We start from the raw sequence: 23,139 nt of genomic DNA on the forward strand, positions 1-23,139 counted from the left end.
ATGGGCCAAGTGGTTTGATAATATGGTAGATTTGCATTAGGGACGAAGAAGATCAAGAACACCTATCAGATTGCTTTGAGGTTGTCCATGGCAAGAAAACCAAAGACCCAGGATCAAAGACTGCTTGAATCTGAAAGGAACGCATGCTAGATGGGCTATGATGGAATTGTGCTCCGTGCAAAGGAGACACAGAAAGCTTGCAAATTCTCTTGTTAATGTTTCTTCAATTCAGAGCACTGCCTGCAGTGGACCAGAGAAGCAAGAAGAGGAGCATCGAGAAGCAAGAAGAGGAGCATCCTGGGTATATTTACTCACAGTCTTGAAAAATGGCAGCCACACATCTGTCTGCTATATTTGGTAAGTTCCTAGGGTAGATGCACTTCATTAGAATTAAGTGGCCTTTCCCCCTTAGAGTGGGCACCGAAGAAGAAAGCTGAGTAGCCATGGAGGAGGACTGGGAAGGAGAGGCTAACATGAGAGGAGATGGTGTGGAACTCCATCCAGTGGAGTCAGTGGTCTTTGGGATTTTGGAGGAAAGGCATTTGCATGGTGGGGAGAGAGGGAAGAATATTTAGGGGTGGCACTTCATTATTCCATCCATTTGTTTTATAAAGTTGGGAAAGATCACAACTCTACCATTCTGAGTTTCAATTTCCCTGCCTAAGAAAATGGAGACTAAATCCATTCCTCATGGGTATCAAAGCACTATTTTCTGGCTCGGGGCAGGGGGGCAGGGCAGGTTGCTCTGGCTGATATGCTTTATGGGTGTGTGTATATGTATGGATGACTCAATTGATATTGGGCAATTTCTAGGCTTGTGAGTGTTATAATACTGGCTGTGCCTAGACTCTCATGTCACCTTGTCTTCTATCTCTGCTTGTTCTAGACCATGCTGGTATCCATGAGAGGAATACAAAGGTGGAAAACATCCACTCTGCATTACGGGTAACTTTCTCCTAAAATACACTTCTGCCCTGGAGTGAATGTGTTTCCTGCCAACAGTGCACAGAGTGTTAACCTTAAAAATACAACTTGTCAGTGATTTTACCAGCAGAAATGGGTTTATTCGGGAATAGCAGAGAATGGCAATTTGGGGCAAGCAAGCTACAGCCAAACCGCAGGCAAGTCTGGCGAACAAAGGAGAGGAACCTCTTTTATAGAGGAAAGGAGAGAGTTGGAAGGCTGTTAACAAACAAAATGTCGATTGAATAAATTGGGAATTCAGTGTATCGTGGCTTTCCATTGGCTGCGTTGTGGCAGTCTCTCCTTCCCTGGGCTGTTGCCTAAGGAGGAGAAAACCTTTCTTCCTCCTGCTGGGGTAGTAAGTAGTAGCTAGTAAAGTAAGGACTTGGCTTTGATTTGAATTTCCCTGATGGCTAATGATGATGAACATTTTTTCACGTGTCTGTTAGCCGTTTGTATGTCTTCTTCAGAGAAGTGTCTGTTCATATCTTCTGCCCATTTTTTGACTTGATTGTTTGTTTTTTTGGGGTGTTGAGTTTGAGAAGTTCTTTATAGATCTTGGATACCAGTCCTTTATCTGTAGTGTCATTTGCAAATATCTTCTCCCATTCTGTGGGTTGCCTCTTTGTTTTGTTGACTGTTTCCTTTGCTGTGCAGAGCTTTTTATCTTGATGAAGTCCCAAAAGGTCATTTTTGTTTTTGTTCCACTAGCTTTTGGAGATGTATCTTGAGATACCACCTTACACCAGTCAGAATGGCAAAAACGGACAGGGCAAGGAACAATAGATGTTGGAGAGGTTGTGGAGAAAGGGGAACCCTCTTACCTTGTTGGTGGGAATGCAAGTTGGTACAGCCACTTTGGAAAACAGTGTGGAGGTGCCTCAAAAAATTAAAAATAGAGCTACCCTATGACCCAGCAATTGCACTCCTGGGTATTACCCCAAAGACGCAGATGAAGTGAAAAAAGGGCCACATGCACCCCAATGTTCATAGCAGCGATGTCCGCAATAGCCAAACTGTGGAAGGAGCCGAGATCCCTTCAACAGATGAATGGATAAAGAAGATGTGGTCCATATATACAATGGAATATTACTCAGTCATCAGAAAGGATGAATACCCAACTTTTATATCAACATGGATGGGACTGGAGATGATTATGCTGAGTGGAATAAGTCAAGCAGAGAAAGTCAATATCATATGGTTTCACTTATTTCTGGAACATAAGGAATAGCATGGAGGGCATTAGGAGAAGGAAGGGAAAAATGAAGGGAGGAAAATCGGAGGGAGAGATGAACCATAAGAGACTATGGACTCTGAGAAACAAACAGGGTTTTAGAGGGGAGGGGGGTGGGGGGGTGGGTTAGCCCGGTAATGGGTATTAAGGAGGGCACGTATTGCATGGAGCACTGGGTGTTACACGAAAATGATGGATCATGGATCACTACATCAAAAACTAATGATGTATCGTCTGGTGACTAACATAACATAATGAAATAAAAAAATAAAATAAAAGTTAGACCTTTGGAAAAAAAATAAATAAATTAAGGACTTGGCAAGGTCTGTCTCTTCCTGTTGGGTCTGCAAGGACCACTGGTGGTAGGGGGCGAGAGCTCCCCCCTGTTGGCCTACTGGCTCCATTTCAGTGAGGTTTCCCTTTATTAAATTCTCAAAGGAGCCTTACAACCCATTTTTTATCTTTAGACCTGACGGCAGTTCAGGGATTTCCAACAAAATCACTCCACTATCTACTACCTACAAATTTTTTCAGGCATCTTTTCTGCTTAGTGATGTTAGGGAAAGTAAAAGGTTATAAAATATATGGTCATTCTGTGTGTGGGGGGGAATGTATTTATTTAGCAAGTATTTTTCTTGAAATGTGTTCAGGTCTGTGTTGGATCCTGGAGTTAGAAAGAGTAAGACTGTAAAAACTCCAGGCTAGAAGTGGAGAGATACAGCTCATCGTGTGTTACAGATGCTTTAAATTCTGGAGACTGAATGAGATCCTTTAGGAGTGAGAGGGAAGAGGACTGAAGGATCTTGAAATTACTATGAAAGAAATCTTTCATCCCCAGTGAAGTCACCATGACTCTTCCCACGAATGTTGGTGGGGTTGGTTGCTGATTGAGACAAATGTGTTGATATTTTAGAACTCAATAACCTTTGAGGATGTGGCCATGGACTTCACCCAGGAGGAATGGGTGTTACTGAATTCACATCAGAGAAAACTGTACAGAGATGTGATGCTGGAGAACTATAGAAACTTGGCATCTCTGGGTAAGGCTGACAATCCCTTCATTTATTTACTGAGTTTGAGCATGGATTTCTGTGGCAAATAAGCCCCAGTTACCTTGTGGTTAATATGAATATTCCTGTTAGTTTCTTGTAGGTTTTGTAGATTTTTACTTTTAAGAAAAATAGCTTGTATTAAGATAAAATACACCTACCATAGTTTAGCCATTTAGAGAATACAAAGCAATATGTTGTGTATGTCTTTTTTTTTTTTTTTTTAAATTCCAGAACATTCTCATTGCCCTGCCTACAGGGCATTTCATTCCTCCTTGGTTCCTAGGCCCTGGCAACAACTGATACACTTTCTATTTCTGTAGACTTGCCTGTTCTGAATATTCATATGAATGGAATCATACCACATGTGGTCTATTGTGACTGGTTTCTTTCACATAGCATAATGTCTTCTAGGTTTATTCATGTTGTAGCATTTATCAGTACTTATTGCTGGATAATATTCTATTGTGTAGACATACAGTTTTGGTTATCCATTCATTAGCTGATGGACATTTGTACTTTTGGCATTTGCTACTACGAATAGTGCTGCTACAAAGCATTCATACAATACAAGTTTTTGTGTGGACATAAGTTTTCATTTATCTTGGGTATATGCCTTGGAGTGGAATTGCTGGGCCATTTAGTAACTCTGTGCTTAACATTTTGAGGAACTGCCAAATAGTTTTCCAAATTGGCTGTATTATTTTACATTCTCTCCTGCAATGATAAATGTTCCAACATCTCCTCATTCTTGCCAACACTTAATACTGCCTGTCTTTTTGTTTATAGCTATCCTAATGTTTGTAAAATGGTATCTCATTGTGGTTTTGATTTGCATTTCCTTAATGACTAAAGATGTTGAGCAACATTTCATGTACTTATTGGGCATTTGTATGTCTTCTTTGGAGAAATGTCCATTTTAATCCTTTGCCCATTTGGGGCACCTGGCTGGCTCAGTCAGTTAAGGGTCCAACTTTTGATTCTGACTCAGGGCTCGATCTCAAGGGGGCTCTGTGCTCAGCGGGGAGTCTGCTTGAAATTCTCTCCCTCTTCCTCTGCCCCTCCCCCCACTCATGCATGCTCTTTCTCTCTTTAAAATCTTTATTAATTTTTTAAAAGATTTCATTTATTTATTTGACAGAGACAGAGACAGCTGGAGAGGGAACACAAGCAGTGGGGAGTGGGAGAGGGAGAGAGAAGCAGGCTCCCTGCTGAGGCTCGACATGGGGCTCGATCCTAGGACCCTGGGATCATGACCTGAGCTGAAGGCAGACACTTAACCAACTAAGCCATCCAGGCACCCCTAAAATAAATAAATCTTTAGAAATATTCTTTGCTCATTTAAGAATTGGATTGCCATTTTTTTTCTATTGAGTTGCGAATGTTCTTTATATATTCAGGATACAGATCCCTTATCAGATACATGATTTGCAAATATTTTCTTACATTCTGTGTGTTGCTTTTTCACTTACTTGGTGGTATCATTTGTGGCATAAAAGTTTAATTTTAGGGCGCCTGGGTGGCTCAGTTGGTTAAGTGACTGCCTTCGGCTCCGGTCATGATCCTGGAGTCCCTGGATCGAGTCCCGCATTGGGCTCCCTGCTCGGCAGGGAGTCTGCTTCTCCCTCTGACCCTCCCCCCTCTCATGCGCTCTCTCTCATTCTCTCTCTCTCAAATAAATAAATAAAATCTTTTAAAAAAAAGTTTAATTTTAATAATCCAACTTTTCAGTTTTCTGGACTCTCAATTCTATTCCAGTGGTTTATATTTCTATCCTTATACCAGTACCATGCTGTTGATTAGTGTTGTAGCTTTGTAGTAAGATTTGAATTGGTAAGTGTGAATTTTCCAACTTTGTTTCTGTTTTTCAAGATTGTTTTGACTGTTCTGGATCCCTTGCATTTTCATATGAATTTTAGACTAAGTTTGTCAATTTCTGCAAAGAATGAATTTGTAGATCAATCTGGGGAGTGTTGCCAACTTAGCAATATTAATTATTCCAATCTATGAACATGGGATGGCCTTTCATTCATAGAGGTCTTTATATTTGTTAATGGATTTTTAATTAATTAAAATTTTAAATTGAAGTGTAATTAACATAGTGTTATATTAGTCTCAGGTGTACAATAGAATGACTGAACAGTTTTATTATTTTTTTTTATTTTTTTAAGATTTTATTTATTTGCGAGAGAGACAATGAGAGACAGAGAGCATGAGAGGGAGGAGGGTCAGAGGGAGAAGCAGACTCCCTGCTGAGCAGGGAGCCTGATGTGGGACTCGATCCCGGGACTCCAGGATCATGACCTGAGCCGAAGGCAGTCGCTTAACCAACTGAGCCACCCAGGCGCCCGAATGACTGAACAGTTTTATACATTACTTAGTGCTCATCAAGATAAGTGTATGCTTAATCTCTCACCTTTTTCAGGAGGTTTGTTCTCTATAGTTCTCTATAGTTAAGAATTTGTTTTTTGGTTTGCCTCTTCTTTTTCTTTGTTGGTTTGTTTTTGTTTCTTAAATTCCACATACGGGTGAAATCATATGGTCTTTTTCTCTGACTGACTGACTTAATGTTATACTCTATAGGTCTATCCATGTTGTTACAAGTGGTAAGATTTCATTCTTTTTTATGGCTGAATAATATTCCATTGTATATATGTACCACATCTTATTTATACATCATCTGTTGATGGACACTTGGTAAAACTATTGTAAATAAGGCTGCAATAAACAGGGGTGGAGATATCTTTTTGAATTAGTGTTATCATTTTCTTTGGGTAAATACTCAGTAGTGGAATTACTGGATCATATGGTAATCCTAATTTAAATTTTTGAGGAAGCTCCATATTGTTTTCCACAATGGCTGCACCAGTTTATGTTCATGTGTCTGTTGGCCATCTGGATGTCTTTGGAAAAATGTCTATTCATGTCCTCTGTCCACTTTTTAATTGGAATATCTGTTTTTTTGGCATTGTATAAGTTTCATATATTTTGAATATTAACCCCTTATTGGACGCATTATTTGCAAATATCTTCTCCCATTTAGTAGGTTGTCTTCTGTTGATTGTTTCCTTTACTGTGCAAAAGCTTTTTTTTTGTTGTAGTACCAATAGTTTAACGTTGTTTTTGTTTCCCTTGCCAGAGGACTTGTATTTAGAAAACTGTTTCTACAGCTAATGTCGAAGAAATTACTGCCTATGTTTTCTTCTAGGAATTTAATGGTTTCATGTTTCACATTTAGGTCTTTAATCCATTTGAGTTTATTTTTGTGTATGGTGTAAGAAAGTGGTCCAGTTTCATCCTTTTGCATGTTGCTGTACGTTTTGCCAATACCATTTGCCAACACCCTGGGATCATGACCTGAGACAAAGGCAGATGCTTAACCAACTGAGCCACTCAGGAGCCCCTTGTAGAAAGAATTTGGAAATGTTCCTTTCTCCTTTTTTTGGGGAATAGAGATGAGTAGGTATTAATGCTTCTTTAAATGGTAGAGTTCACCTGTGAAGCCATCTGGTCCTGGACTTTTGTTTGTTGGGAGTTTGTGTTTTGTTTTGTTTTGTTTGGTCTTACTGATTCAATCTCATTGTTAGTAATTGGTCTGTTCAAAACTTCTATTTCTTCCTGATTCAGTTTTGGGAGGTTATATGTTTCTAGGAATTTATCCATTTCTTCTAGGTTGTCCAATTTGTTGGCACATAACTTTTTATGATATTGTCTTATAATCCTTTGTATTTCTGTGGTGTTGGTTGCTATTTCTCTTCCTTCATTTATGATTTTGAGTCCTCCCTCTTTTGATGAGTGTGGCTAAAGGTATATTGATTTTGTTGATCTTATCAAAGAACCAATTCCTGGTTTCACTGATCTGTTCTATCATTTTTTAGTCTCAATTTCATTTATTTCATTTATTTTCTTTTTAAAGATTTTATTTATTTATTTGACACAGAGATAGACAGAAGAGCACAAGCAGAGGGAGTGGCAGAGGGAGAGGGAGAAGCAGGCTCTGCACTGAGCAGGGAACCCGATGTGGGACTCGATCCCAGGACCCTGAGATCATGACCTGAGCGAAGGCAGACGCTTAACCATCTGAGCCACCCAGGCGCCCTATTTCATTTATTTTCTAATCTTCATTATTTCCTTCCTTACACTGGATTTGGGCTTTGTTCTTTTTTAGCTCCTTTAGGTGGAAGGTTAGGTTGTTTATTGGAGACTTTTCATGCTTCTTGAGGTACACCTGTATTGCTATGATCTTCCTTTTAGAAAAGTTTCTGCTGCATGCCAAAGATTTTGGACAATTGTGATTTCATTTTCATTTGTCTCCATGTATTTTTAAACTTCTTTGAATTCCTGGTTGACCCATTCTTTGTTTATTAGCATGTTATTTAACCTCCATGTATTTGTATTATTTCCAGATTTTTTTCTTGTGGTTTATTTCTAGTTCTATACCATTGAGGTTGAAAAAGGATGCATGATATGATTTCAGTCTTTTTGTATTTGTTGAGACTTGTGACCTTGTGACCTAACATGATAATCTTCTGTAGAATGTTTTGTGTTCACTGAAAAGAATGTTGTCTTCTGCTGTTTTGGGATGGAATGTTTTGAATATCTGTTAGGTGCATCTGGTCCAGCATGTCATTCAAATCCATGGTTTCCTTGTTGATTTTTTAAAAAAAGATTTTATTTATTTCTGTGTGTGAGAGAGCGAGCGAGCAAGCACGAGCAGGGGGGAGGGTCAGAGGGAGAAACAGACTCCCTGCTGAGCAGGGAGCCTACGGTGGACTTAATCCCAGAACACTGGGATCATGACCTGAGCCAAAAGTAGTCGCTTAAACCGACTGAGCCACCCAGGCACCCTCCTTGTTGATTTTCTGTCTGGATGATCTATCCATTGACATAAGTGGGTATTAAAGTCCCCTGCTATTATTGTATTACTATTGATTTCCTCTTTTTTTTTATAGTTTTATGTATTTGGGTGCTCCCAAGTTGGATGCATAAATATTTACAATTGTTATGTCTTCTTGTTGGGTTGTTCCCTTTATGATGATACAGTGTCCTTGTCTATTGTTACAATCTTTGTTTTAAAGTCTGTTTTGTTCCATGTAAGTATTGTTACTTCAACTTTCTTTTCACTTCCATTTACACTGTAAATGTTTTCCCATCCCTTTACTTTCAATATGCATGTCTTTAAGTCTGAAACGATTGTCTTGTAGGTAGCATATAGATGGGTCCTGTTTTTTTTTAATCCATTCAGTCACTCTGTCTTTTGGAGTGTTTAATCTATTTACATTGATAGTTATTATTCATAGGTGTGTACTTACTGCCATTTTGTTACTTGTTTTATGGTTGCTTTTGTAGTTCATCTCTGTTCCTTTCTTCTCTTGCTCTCTTCCCTTGTGATTTTGTGGCTTTCTTTAGTGATATGCTTGAATTCCTTTCTCTTTATTTTTAGGGTATCTATTACAGGTTTTTGATTTGTGATTACCACTCAGGCTTATATATAATGTCCTATGCATATAACAAGTCTATATTAGGTTGGTCTCTTAAGTTTGAACCCATTCTAAAAGTACTAAATTTTTACCTTCCCCCTCATTTTATGTATATTTTGTCATACTTTACATCCTTTCATTTTGTGAATCCCTTGACTGATTTTTTAAAAATTTTATTTATTGGGGGGTGGGAGGATGGGTTAGCCTGGTGATGGGTATTAAAGAGGGCATGTATTGCATGGAGCACTGGGTGTTATACACAAATAATGAATCATGGAACACTACATCAAAAACTAATGATGTAATGTATGGTGATTAACATAACAAAAAATTTAAAAAAAGATTTTATTTATTTATTTGAGAGAGGGAAAGAGAGAGCATGAGCAGGGGGAGGGGAGGGGCAGAGGGAGAGGGAGAAGCAGACTCCTTGCTGGGCAGGAAGCCTGATGTGGGGCTTGATCCCAGGACCCTGAGATTATGACCTGAGCTGAAGGCAGATGCTTAACTGACTTGAGCCACACAGGCATCCCTCTTGACTGATTTTTATAGATGTAATTAATTCTACTGCTTTTGTGCTTTAACCTACATGCTAGTTTTATAAGTGATTAATCTGCTACCTTTTTTAAAAAAAGATTTTATTTATTTATTTGACAGAGAGAGAGACAGAGAGAGAGGGAACACAAGCAGGGGGAGTGGGAGAGGGAGAAGCAGGCTCTCCGCAGAGCAGGGAGCCCAATGCGGGGCTTGATCCCAGGACCCTAGGATCATGACCTGAGCCAAAGGTAGACGCTTAACTGACTGAGCCACCCAGGTGCCCCTAATCTGCTACTTTTATTATGTTTGAATGTACCTGTGAAATTTTTTCCTTTTATAGTTTTATTACTTCTGATTATGGCCTTTCCTTTCCACTCAAAGGATTCCCGTTACCATTTCTTGTAAGGCTGGTTTATTGGAGATAAATTCCTTTAACTTTTCTTTATCTGGGAAACTCTTTATATTGTATTCTGAATGACAGTATTGCTTTGTAGAGTATTCTTGGTTGCAGGTGTTTGTCCTTCCAGCACTTGGAATATATCATACCACTTCCTTCTGGCATGCAAAGTTTCTGCTGAAAAATCAGCTCATAGCCTTATAGGGTTGCCCTTGTTTGTAACTGTTTTCTTTAATCTTGCTGCTTTTAAAATTCTCTTATCACTACCTTTTGCCAGTTTAATAACTTTGTGTCTTGGTGTGGACCTTCTTAGGCTGATTTTGTTGAGGGTGACTTCTGGATCTGGATGTTTGTTTCCTTCCCCAGATTAGGGAAGTTTTCATTTATTATTTCTTCAAATAAATTTTCTGCCCCCTTTTTCTCCCTTCTCATCCATATAATGCAAGTATTACTATGCTTGATGGTGTCATTAAATTCCCTCAACCTATTTTTAAAGATTTTATTTGCTTATTTGACTGAGAGAGAGAGACACAGTGAGAGAGGGAACACAAGCAGGGGGAATGGGAGAGGGAGAAGCAGACTCCCCACTGAGCAGGGAGCCCAATGCGGGGCTTGATCCCAGGACCCTGGGATCATGACCTGAGCTGAAGGCAAACGCTTAACTGACTGAGCCACCCAGGCGCCCCTATTCTTAATTTTTAAAAAATTTTATTTATTTATTTGACAGACTGAGAGACAGCAAGAGAGGGAAAACAAGCAGTGGGAGTGGGAGTGGGAGAAGCAGGCTTCCCGTGGAGCGGGGAGCCCGATGCAGGGCTCACATAGTGCCAACAATCATATTAATAACCAAATAAACTCCAGGACTTTGCTTAGGTGACCCTTTTAATGGTGAACTCCAGGTCACAACACATTAACTGTCAGTTCAACTACACCAAGGTTTGTGGAGACAATGGCTTCTGTGCCCAAGCAGATTGCAAATCAATTTGAATGGAACCTGGCATCACCCTGAAGGAATTTTAACTTCACACTGTTGGGGTAGTATACCAAGATGGCTTCAGAGTAGAATAACTTTACACAGCACATTTAAAAAAAGACACATTTATTCAGCATCACGATCAGACTATTACATTTAGCAATCAACAGCATGGGTGCAAAAAAAAAAAAAATCTACATTAAAACCCTTTGTTGGAGTGCTTTACACTTTCCACAGAACAGAAACTAAAATAACATGTTATACAATTAGTCACAAACACGGTCCTCAAGTTTTTTGCCCATACACGAGTATTGTCTAAAACATGTCTTCTTTGTAGCAGCTAGGCCCTGCCACCACTGTGCTTGGCTGAGTTCACAAATCTGTTGTAACCTGTAGCTTCCCTGTCACTTCCCTGGCTCTCCTCTCCTACTAAGCTTTGTTTCCTGGCAGTAATTAAAACCTTCTGCCACTGCCGTAGGTACTGCTGCTGCTGGAACCACCATAGCCACCTTGGTTTTGTGGTTTGCCAAAGTATTGGCCTCTACCACCATAGGGGCCAGAGCTTCTGCCTCCAAAATTTCCTCCTTTCTTTTTTTTTTTTTTTTAAGATTTTATTTATTTATTTGACAGAGAGAAACACAGCGAGAGCAGGAACAGAGGGAGATGGAGAAGCAGGCTTCCCGCTGAGCAAGGAGCCCGGTGCGGGGCTCGATCCCAGGACCCTGGGATCATGACCTGAGGCGAAGGCAGACGCTTAACTGACTGAGCCACCCAGGCATCCCTCTTCTCAGTAGCTTTTTTATTTTTTAATTTTTTTTCTTCTCAGTAACTTTTAAAAATATTTTAGAAAATATTGACTGTTCTGGGGCTGGTTCTTTTAACAATGTTCAGGTCTCTTTGTTGACTGCAAGGCTGCTGACTTTTGACTACTATGCCATAGAGCTAAGGAGAGAGGAAGAATAGAAATAATCTGAAGTTAAAATGTCAAAGCCTCCTTTCTCTTACCAAGGTTCAGTGATTTTTCTTGGATAGACAGTTTTCCATTTGTTCTGTGTCTTTGGTTAATTTCTAGAGTTCTTCATTGATTGATTCTATTTGTTTTGCCCATCATTTGTTGTTTAGTGGGGGAGATAAGTTAAACAGGGTCCTCATTCTATCCTTCTGAAAGCTGATCTCCCAAGTGCTTTACTTTTGCTTGGTCTGTTAGAAATTTGTCATAATCATTGCGCTGCTCCTAAAGCCACACTTGCCTATCTTCAGAACCTCAAAGATAAAAGTTTCCACAGTTTGATGGTAGTTTTGTTGTACACTACATGGTTCTCTCACATCCATTGTCCCCCATTGTAGAAAAGCAGCTCAGCAAACCCACTCTGATCACCCAGATGGAACAGGAAGATGAAATGAAAACAGAGACAGGAAATCAAGATACCTGTTCAGGTGAGCAATGGGCATGTATGAATGTTTTGTACCACATTTGGTGGGGGTGAGAAAGAGGTACATTATGAAAAGTCAAACAGGGAACTTAAAAAAAAAATACGCTTTAAATTTGAGTAGAAAGCAGAGACCATTTGGTATGAGCTTATTCATGTACTTTCAGAATTCCCTAATCTTTGGCTTAGGTTTAACCTATCATTTCATACTTTTTTTTTAATGTTATGTTAGTCACCATACAGTATATCATTAGTTTTTGATGTAGTGTTCCATGATTCATTGTTTGTGTATAACACCCAGTGCTCCATGCAATATGTGCCCTCCTTAATACCCATCACTGGGCTAATCCATCCTCCCAGTCCCCTCCCCTCTAAAACCCTCAGTTTCCCAGAGTCCATAGTCTCTCATGGTTTGTCTCCCTCTCTGATTTCCCCCTCTTCATTTTTCTTTTCCTTCTCCTAATGTCCTTCATACTTTTCCTATGCTCTGAAAGAAAGATCTGTCTTATGCTTTAATATTTACATCTAGAATCACTGTCTAGTTATTCCCATTTTGTGTATGTGTGTGTGTGTGTGTGTAGCTATAGCCTTTGCTTATTAACATAATTTTCATTCATGATAGAACCTTCCTTAATAAGTGATATAAAACAGTAAAGCATGTAAATATCATTCTTTTGATCAAGAATGCTTTTTTCTTACACATTGTCTTCCTAAGTTTAGGGTCAGTTTGAAGAGAAATCCACATGGACCTTAGTTTTGTCCTTACTCACCATTTCATACTCGAGGTTGCTTCCTGTTTCTGTCAGATTGGGCTTGGGCTTTACCTCCTTGTCAGCATATTGACAAAAACTTACTTTCCTCCAGTTTGTTCAGATGGGATGGTTCTCCTTAAAACCAAACAATCACAACATAAGCAAGATATTTTGGAGAAAGAAGCACTCAGTGGCAAGAAGGTAAGAGTCACATGAGAATTTCTTGCTCTCTGTTAGAAGTCCCGATGTCCATGTAATACTAAGGGGGAAATTTGAGGCACTCATTTTACCAATAGAAAACAGGAAATTCTCTAAATATCATGAATTTGAAGGAAACTTACCCATTAGCTCCAAAAATGGTTGCTGAGAATCCCCAAAGTAAATATTTTCATAATGGAAGTTAGATATTAAATATTGAAAACATTCACTCCAAAGCATTTATGTATTAAAACTCTAAAGAGACCCTGATGGGAGCAGTGTGGTATAAGATTCATCTTATTCAAGCTAATAAACTCAGACAGGAACTGTATATTCACTAAGAAAATGTTAGGTAAGCTCTAATTCTAATAAAGTGCTTGTTTAAACATGTCAGAATTTATGAGTATGGGGGGGAAGATTCTCAATATAATAATGAGATAAATCTTGTGATCATAACTTACTTTAACCAATAGGAGCAAACTCATGGAGGAAGATCCATTGAACAGAATAAAATTGCCTTGAGCATGAAATCTAGCATCACTCAGAATCAGAGAATTCATCCTTGTGAGAATCCCCATCAATGCCTTCATCTTGGGAAAGCCCTCAGAGATTGTTTACACCTTAACCCACATGAGAGCATTCTTTCGGGGGAAAAATCCAATGGCTGTAAAAATGATAAAAATACCTTCATCAGGAGTTCTTTCTTAGCTGTGCATAAGAAGCAACATACAAGAGAGAGGTCCTATGAATGCACTGACTCTAGGAAAGTCTCAAGTTCAATCTTACATCTTAAGCATGAAAAAACTTGCATTAGAGAGAAATATTTTCAGTGTAGCCAGTGTGGTAAAGTATTACAGAACCACTCATCCATTGCATTGCACATGAGAACCCACAGTGGAGAAAAACCTTTTAAATGTAACCAGTGTGGGAAAGCCTACAGTTCAAGCTCTTATCTTACACGGCACAAGAGAATTCACACTGGGGAGAAGCCCTATGAATGCCGTGACTGTGGAAAAACCTTCAGAGATAGTTCACTTCTTAGACAACATGAAGGAATTCATTCAAGGGACAAACCCTACAAATGTGATCAGTGCAGCAAAACCTTCAGTAGAAGCTCTAGGCTTACCATGCACAAGATAATACATACCAAAGAGAAGCCCTATGCCTGCAATGATTGTGGGAAAACCTTTAGTATTCTTTCATACCTTACAAGACATAAGAGGGTCCACACTGGTGAGAAGTCCGTTGAGTGTAGCCACTGTGGAAAAGCCTTAAGTAGTCCATCAGCCCTGAAGACACACCTGCGGATACATACTGGAGAGAAACCTTACAAGTGTGATCAATGTGGAAGGACTTTTAGAATGAGCTGTAATCTTAATGTGCACAAGAAAATGCATGCTGGAGAGAAACCGTGTACTTGCAATGACTGTGGGAAAGCCTTCAGGGATCACTCGTGCCTTAAAGAACACATGAGAATTCACACTGGAGAGAAACCCTTTGCATGTAACCAGTGTGGGAAAGCCTTCAGAGTGAAATCTTTCCTCACTTTGCATAAGAAAATTCACATGAAAATGAAACAATATGAGTGTAAGGAGTGTGGGAAAGCCTTCGGTGGTCTCTTATCTCATAGGAGACATATGAAAAAGCACACCAGGGAAAAGAAACCCTTCAAGTGTAATGAGTGTGAAAAGGCTTTTAGGAGGCATGTGTCCCTTACAATACACATAAGAACTCACACTGGAGAGAAACCCTATGAGTGTGATCAATGTGGGAAAACCTTCAGCGTGAGGTGTAATCTTACTGTGCATAAGAGAGTCCATACTGGTGAAAAGCCCTATCAATGCAGTGTCTGTGGACACGCTTTCAGTAAGCTCTCCTCCCTTCGGCGGCATCATGAGAGCACTCATGCTGAATAAAACTCCTAGTAAATGTCCATGTGCAATAGTTTTCAGTGAACTCTCAATCTTGAAGGCATACAAGCAAATGCTAACTGCAGAGGAGAACTGGATGTAAAGAATGGGAGAGATCTGTGGGAGAAATATAAGTTATGCAATGACTGTGATAAATCCTTTATTCATCCCCTAGATAGGTGACCATCTGACGCCGAAAGTAAAAACCTTTAGTGTCTTCAAGACTTGTTACTTAAAAATAAACACCTAATGTTTTAAGCCACCATGTTTACAGTGTGTGTGTTGGGAGGGAGGTTTTATTCACAAATGACTGTCACTAACCAATATAACCTATGTCAGGTTTTTAGAAATTTATATATATAATTTAAAAATTGAACTGCTACTGGGGTACCAGGGTGGAGGTTACCTATATTAACTATTACACACACTGGTCAAGAAGTAGAACATTTTCAGCACTTAGAATCCTCCTTCAGTGCTTCCTTTTCACTCACAGTCACCCTGATTCTTGCCACCAGAACATGTGTACTGTATGGATCCAATGCATTTTTAAAAAGATTGTTTTTTTAAGTAATCTCTGCACACAATATGGGGCTCGAACTCACAACCCCGAGATCAAGAGTCGCATGTTCCATTGACTGAGCTGAACAGGTGCCCCTAGAATCATGCATTTTTAACAGCTTTATTGAGATATAATTCACATGTCATAAAGTATAAAATTCAGTGGTTTTCAGTATGTTTACAGAGTTACATGCACTATTATACCTGATGTGTTACCATTGTATCTGGATTCTGCTCAACTCTTATTTGTGAGATTCATCTATGTTCTTCCTTTAGCAGAGTTTTATTCTCATTGATATATAGCTTTCCATTTTATGAATATGCACAATTTATAAAACTGTTCTGGACATTTGGGTTGTTTATAATTGGAGGTTTTTTTTTTTTAGGATTTTATTTATTTGAGAGAGAGGGCGAGAGAGAGCATACAAGCAGGGAGGGACAAAGGGAGAGGGAGAAGCGGACTCCCTGCTGAGCAGAGAGCCTGATGTGGGGCTCTATCCCAGGACCCTGAGATCATGACCCCAGCTGAATGTAGGTGCTTAACTGACTGAGCCACTCAGGAGCCCTATAGTCATAAGTAGTTCTGCCATGAACATTCTTGTACATGTTTTAGTTCACAGCTGTATGTATTTTTGTAGGGTCTATATTTTAGGAGTACAGTCTGGGTCATAGGGAATACACATGGCCATGTTTATTCAACACTACCAAACGATTTTACAAAGTAGTTGTTCCAATATGCATATCTGCTCTCTTGGTAATACTTTACACTGTCTTTTTCATTTTGGCGGTTTTGATGTGTATGTTGTAGGACCATATTTTGATTTTTAAATTTTTAAAAACTTTTCATTTTGAACCAGTTTTGCACTTAACTAGAAAAGTTTGTACAGAGTCCTGTATATCCCTGTTTCCCAAGGTTAATGCAATTTATCACCTGCTTCCTTCTGGTTAGTGCTTTTTTGGTGTGTGATCTCTAAGATTGCTAGTTTTGATGTCGATTTTCCAGACAACCTCCAAAAGCCTGACCAAGTAACTAGTAAATTGGTTTCTTTACATGCACTCTTTCCTATTACAGTACTTACCTCACTCATTAAGAACTTTAGTTAAAGAAAAATTTCTTAGAGTGACTTTGTGGAGATGCTCGCATGATACGTGCTCTGCATCCCCAATCTCTTCCCTATGGGGACTTAAACACCACTTTGCTTCTCTTATTCTTCCAGTGATAATCTCTGCCCCAGAGAATGCTGGGAATTGGTCTAATGAGAAGCTCATCAATTCTCTTAAGGTCAGACCGAAGAAATTCAAGAATGAGATTCCCTGTCTGGAGGTGAGAGGAAACATGGGAAGAGAATGATGTATACCTGTCCTCTCAGGATCAGGAAATCTAGTCCTCCATGAGTCCTTTCTATGAGCTGTTCTCCTTAAGGATTTGAAATGCCTTGGGGAAGAAACGACAGTACATACTTGGCTAATGAGGAGCTTTGGAAATTGAGCTCCCAGGGCCACAGAGACTACAGAGTCTATCTGTGACCACTCCTGTCAAAGACCTGTTCATGTCAGGAAACACACCTGAGTCTCCTGAGATGCTCCCTCTTGCCCTGGGGAGCTCAATTGCCTTACTTGGTCCCTCTGCCCTTCCTGGGGACAGATTTCCCATCTCTACCCTTCAATATCTAGAGGAAAGGGGAATTACTCATTGGTGACTTCAAGTAATCTGATTTGCCCTACTAAATGCTGTGAGAAATTGAACAGTTTTTGTTTTTTGTTTTTTTTTAAAATCAGCCTATCTGGAGGACATCCAAGAGGTAAGAGAAAGTTTGGTAAGTTTGTTACATTGAATTTGCAGTCAGCTTTCATTTCCCGCTATTACTCTGCCTTTTAAATTCTAGGGACTCAGGGCGCCTGGGTGGCTCAGTCGTTAAGCGTCTGCCTTCGGCTCAGGTCATGATCCCAGGGTCCTGGGATCGAGCCCCGCATCGGGCTCCCTGCTCAGCGGGAAGCCTGCTTCTCCTCTCCCACTCCCCCTGCTTGTGTTCCCTCTCTCGCTGTGTCTCTCTCTGTCAAATAAATAAATAAAATCTTAAAAAAAAAAAAATTCCAGGGACTCTTTCCCTACCTGAACATGAATTAGCCCCTTCAGAAATTGGACAGAGAGGGGTGCCCGGGTGGCTCAGTCAGTTATGCATCTGCCTTCGGCTCAGATCATGGTCCCAGGGTCCTGAGATTGAGTCCTGCATCGGGCTCCCTGCTCAGTGGGGAGCTTGCTTCTCCCTCTGCCATTCCTCCTGCTGGTGCTCGCTGTCTGTCAAATAAATAAAATCTTAAAAAAAAACCTGGACAGATAATTCTACAATTCTCTGGTTTCCCTCATTTTGGGGGGCTGTGAATGGGACTAGATGGGTGAGTTTGGCTTCTCAATTTTCCCATATCTGGTTCCAGCTTTTATCTCAGAGAACTCAAGTCTTGTTCCTACTTCTTATCCGTAAGGACCTTGAGAGAGGAGGTTGAGACCCATTAGTCTACCTTTCCAGTCTTTCTCTGAAAATCCCCAAAGAAAATAGAGAATATTTAAAGCCATCAGAACAACACAGTGAGCTGTAAAATAAATAGCCATGCAACCACTTTGCAGAATTAATGGTGACATTTTGGCCATATTATCTTCAGATATTTTCTTTTAAAATAATAAAGTATTACATACACATTATATATTACCATTACATTTTAAACTGAGTATCAGATCCAAATCCCACAGAGAAAGGCCTTTCTTTGCCTTCAGATAGGGATAACTATATATCATCATGGACAAATCCTCTATATCCCCTCCTCCCCTCCCAGAGGTTACCACTCTGGAATTGGTGGATATTTGCCATGGGTAGTTTAACACTATTAGTACATGTGAACATGTCTGATAAATCTCTACTATAGAAAAAATTGTAATTAACCCAAAGGCCCACTGATGAGAGAATGTATGTTAAAATTAATAAACCAGATCTTCTTGTGTCAATCTTGATAAATAGAGAAAAGATAATGTAAAGCCAAAAAAAGTTGCTGAATTGAATAATGTACTATGTATAACAAATACGAGCATGTAACATAAGCATAGAATGTTTATGGCTACATTATTACTCAGGTGAAATATTTCAGGGGAATGAAAGCATGGAAAATTCCCTCTGAGAGGGAAGGTCACTCTTGAGATTGTGTACAAATATGCTGGGGTTTCAAGGCGATTTCCATTGTTTTATTAATAAAACTGGGGCAAGCTTGGCACAATATCAAATTTAGTCATGCTGGCTGGTGGGCTTAAGCCCTTCATTGTCTTTTTGTACTTTTGGGGGTACTTAAATTGAACATTAAACATGAAACAATTATTTTTTTAAGATTTTATTTATTTGAGAGAGAGAATGAGAGAGACAGAGAGAGCACATGAGAGTGGGGAGGGTCAGAGGGAGAAGCAGACTCCCCGCTGAGCAGGGAGCCCAATGAGAGACTTGATCCTGGGACTCCAGGATCATGACCTGAGCCGAAGGCAGTCGCTTAACCAACTGAGCCACCCGGGCGCCCATGAAACAATTATTTTAAGGAATATTTATAATTACATAAACTCCATCATGCTATAGCTATCATATAAATTGCTTTTCTCCTTTAATAGTTTTTGGTTTAATTTTATACAGCAAGAAATAATGTAAATATTTAGACTTTGCATATTTAAAACATTTAAGAAATTAAGGATGATATAATAGTATAAAATATTAAAATAACATGGTGTACCATGACTATGCCATAACTTATGAATGTATTCCCATACTGATGTTTGTTTAGGTTATTTCCTTTCTCTATTTCATTATACTGAGGGCTCCCAGTGGAGATTTGAGTACATCCCTTTCAGCCCTGAGATCATATTCTTGCGGTGCCTTCCCTCCTTGCCTCTTTCATTCTGTCTCACTCTCAGCTTCCCTTCTAGACATTAGGACTGTCCAGAGCTAAAACCAAAAATGATAGGAAAAGTCATTGCAAGGCCCCACTGTGCTTGGTGCTTTTCATTTTTCATCAGTGTAATACCTGTGTGTGTGTGTGTATGTCTATGTGTGGGTGTATGTATTAATTTAACTGTATTATGTTAGTCACCATACAATACATCATTAGTGTTTGATGTAGTACCTTTGTATATTTTATAGTAGTTGCCATTATACAAATGAGAAAATTGGGATGCCTGGGTGGCTCAGTCAAGCACCTGTCTTCAGCTCAGGTCACGATCTTAGGGTCCTGGGATTGGGTCCCACATTGCGCTCCTTGCTCTGTGGGGAGGCTGCTTCTCCCTCTGTCTGCTTCTTCCCCTGCTTGTGCTCTCTCTCTCTCTCTCTCTGACAAAATCTTTTTAAAAAAAAAAAAGAAAATTGAATCTGCTCAGAGAGGTTCAGGGACCTTCTCATGTCACAGATCCATGTTGCAATTGGGAGATTCATGATTAAACCAAGGAGTGTCTGTGTTCAAGCCTTATCCCTAGATGGTTTTTATGATTCCTTGTCTTTCTCCAGGAAAAAAGTCAACTCTGCTCAGGGCCTCAATTTGTGAAGCAAAGGGATCACATTAGGTGGGCTCGCTGTACACATCTTGTAATTCTATCATATGTTTGAGATATTGTTAAGAAATTCCTTCAATTCATTACTTCATGAGAATGGTAGGCAGATGCTTAGACATCTGCTAACCCATGCCAATCCCTTATTGCCACTTTAGGGGCATCATGAGCAATTTCTCAGGAATCTGGAGAAGCCAGATGGGATATGAGAGGCCTGGAGCTGGTCCTGAGTTGGTCCACATGGGACTCCTTCCCTGAACCAGGGGCTGAGGGGGCTGAACCAGGAATAATAGGACGGAGGGTCTGACCTATGGCTTACTCTTTTAACATTTTCTTTCTTTTAATTGAGATATAACATTGCAATAGTTTTAGGTGTACCACACGGTGACTTGATATATGTAAATATTGCAAAATAATTACCAGAATAAATTTCAGTAACATCCATCACTACCCATGGTCATACATTTTTTTCTTGTGATGAGAACTTTTAAGAACATTTTTATATTATCTATGATATAAATGAAAGACATGGGTTAAGGCAAAAATAGGAGGACCTATGCTATTAGATAAAGAGAGGTTAATTTTCACTTTCAGAAACTGGTAAGAAAGGGAAAATGAGAGGGCACGTGCTGTGATGAGCACTGGGTGTTATATTTAACTGATGAATCATTGAACGTATCAAAAACTAATTATGTACTATACAGTGGCTAACTGAACATAATAAAAAAAGGAAAAATGATGGGAGAGAAAGACATTACGGGGTATGTATGAAAGCCAATAAAAGGGTAAATATATCTATCCAGACTATTAAGCTAAGCACAGAGCTTGACTCTAATGACTTCCAGTAACATTTGAATATTTTTAGAATTAATTATCCCCCCTTTCTTGTTTTCTTTCATTCTTTTATCTTTTTTTTTTTTTTTTACCTCATCATTATGTGGTTAAAGAATGTTAAGTGGAAAAGAGAAAATACCAGTGAGAAAGAGGTAGGGAACTTCTAAAATTGAGTGTCTTTTTTTTTTTTCTCCCAAACATAGAGATAATTGGATAAAACACACTGAAGTGTTATTAATTGCATGTGCAATGTCAAACATTTTGCATTTATTACTGTAAGTCCCTGCATTACCCTGAAAGTGTAATCATCCAGGTGTATTTGCTTCTTTTTTTAAAGATTTTATTTCTTTATTTGAGAGAGAGAGAGCATTTGTGGGGGGGGGAGCAGAGGGAGAGGGAGAAGCAGATTCCCTGCTGAGCAGGGAGCCCTACACGGGGCTCGATCCAGGGACTCTGGAGTCATGACCTGAGTTGAAGGCAGACACTTAACCGACAGCCACCCAGGTACCCCTGTTTGTAGGCATCTTAACCGGGTAATGTTTCATTCCTCTTTTCTTACTAAGTACCTCTACTTGACAAAGAATTGATAGAAAATAGTACTGCATGGAGCACTGGGTGTTACACGAAAACAATGGATTGTGGATCACCACATCAAAAACTAATGATGTATTGTATGGTGACTAACGTAACATAATAAAATAAAAAAAAAAAGAAATGATAGAAAATAAAAACTTGGGACAGGATGGTATGGGGGGGGGAATGTTGAGGGGAACACAAAGCAAGGAAAGGAGGGGTAAAGAAGGGAGAGAGGAAAGCAGGAGAAAAGATAGGCATGTTTAAGAAAGTTTGTCTTAAGTTTTGTTTTCTTGTCACCTCCATCTTTTCTATCAGACCCCTCAGCAACATGAAATCAGGAAACCTCTCAGATACTATAGAATTCCTTCTTCTGGGACTGTCAGAGGATCCAGAACTGCAGCCCCTCCTATTCTGCCTATTCCTGTGTACCTGGTCTCTGTGCTCGGGAACCTGCTCATCATCCTGGCTGTTATGTATGACTCCCACTTCCACACCCCCATGTACTTCTTCCTCTCTAATCTATCTTTTGTTGACATCTGTTTCACCACCACAATGATCCCAAAGATGCTTGTGAACATCCAGACACAGAGCAAATCCATCAGTTACACAGGCTGCCTCACATAAATCTGCTTTGTCCTGACTTTTGCTGTATTAGAAAATGGAATTCTGGTCATGATGGCCTTTGATCGATTTGTGGCCATCTGTCACCCACTGAGGTACAATATCATCATGAACCCCAAACTCTGTAGGCTGCTGGTTCTGCTGTCTTTCCTTATTAGTGTTCTGGATGCCCTTCTCCACACTGTGATGGCACTACAACTTTCCTTCTGCACAGACCTGGAAATTCCCCACTTTTTCTGTGAATTAGCTCATATTCTCAAGCTTACCTGTTCTGATATCCTCATCAATAACATCCTCATGTATTTAGTGACCAGCCTATTGGGTGTTATTCCTCTCTCTGGGATAATTATCTCTTACACTCGAATTACCTCATCTGTCCTGAAAATCCCATCAGCTGGTGGAAAATATAAGGCACTTTCCGTCTGTGGGTCACACTTAATAGTTGTTTCCCTGTTCTCTGGGACAGGTTTTGGGGTGTACCTTAGTTCTGCAGTTACACACTCTTCCAGGAAGAGTGCTATAGTATCAGTCATGTACACTGTGGTCACCCCCATGATGAACCCCTTTGTCTATGGTCTGAGGAACAAGGACATGATGGGGGCTTTGAGGAAACTTATCTCTAGGATATCATCTTTCCATTAATGTGTCAACTGCTTTGGGCTTACACTGCTGGAATTTGACAGAAAAAATGGTGTGATCCAGACAGCCTGACCAACTTTGAATATATGAAACCAGAGATCAAATGGTTAAGGGTAAGAATTTTGAAATCAGACCAGCTGGGTTTGAATCCTACCTCCACCAAAACATAGCCATGTGGCCTTTGACGCTTTATTTCAACTCTCTAAACTCAGTTTTCTCGCCTATAAAATTGGCATGATTATATTAGTTTATATTTTGGGAAGATTTGAGATACTTCAACTCAGTTAGGATGCATGCCTTCAGCTGTACTAAGAAAATTCTCAACTCCAATAGGGTCAAGTGATAAAACAATGATCTTTCCTAACAAAAACTTAAGGGACTGGGTAGGTCCAGGCACAGAACCACAGGGATGCATTTC

The 23,139-nt window shown here is 39.6% G+C and overlaps 2 protein-coding genes across 2 annotated transcripts; both read left to right on the forward strand.

Moving 5' to 3' along the window:
• Positions 1–443: 443 nt before the first annotated feature.
• On the forward strand, positions 444–14,926 carry LOC123863067 (zinc finger protein 260-like). Its single transcript, XM_045902242.1, has 6 exons — positions 444–549; positions 887–945; positions 3,111–3,237; positions 11,978–12,067; positions 12,925–13,013; positions 13,484–14,926. The coding sequence occupies exons 1-6, from the start codon at positions 444–446 to the stop codon at positions 14,924–14,926; spliced, it is 1,914 nt and encodes a 637-aa protein (XP_045758198.1).
• Positions 14,927–21,789: 6,863 nt separating this feature from the next.
• On the forward strand, positions 21,790–22,724 carry LOC123834128 (olfactory receptor 7G3-like). Its single transcript, XM_045863092.1, is given in 2 exon segments — positions 21,790–21,883; positions 21,886–22,724. Coding segments are annotated over 2 exon segments (933 nt in total).
• Positions 22,725–23,139: the final 415 nt, after the last annotated feature.

This window comes from Mirounga angustirostris, unplaced genomic scaffold, assembly GCF_029215605.1.
Source record: "Mirounga angustirostris isolate CCGP_5_RB_7025 unplaced genomic scaffold, mMirAng1.0.hap1 SCAF_1, whole genome shotgun sequence".
NCBI classification, from domain to species: Eukaryota; Metazoa; Chordata; class Mammalia; order Carnivora; family Phocidae; genus Mirounga; species Mirounga angustirostris.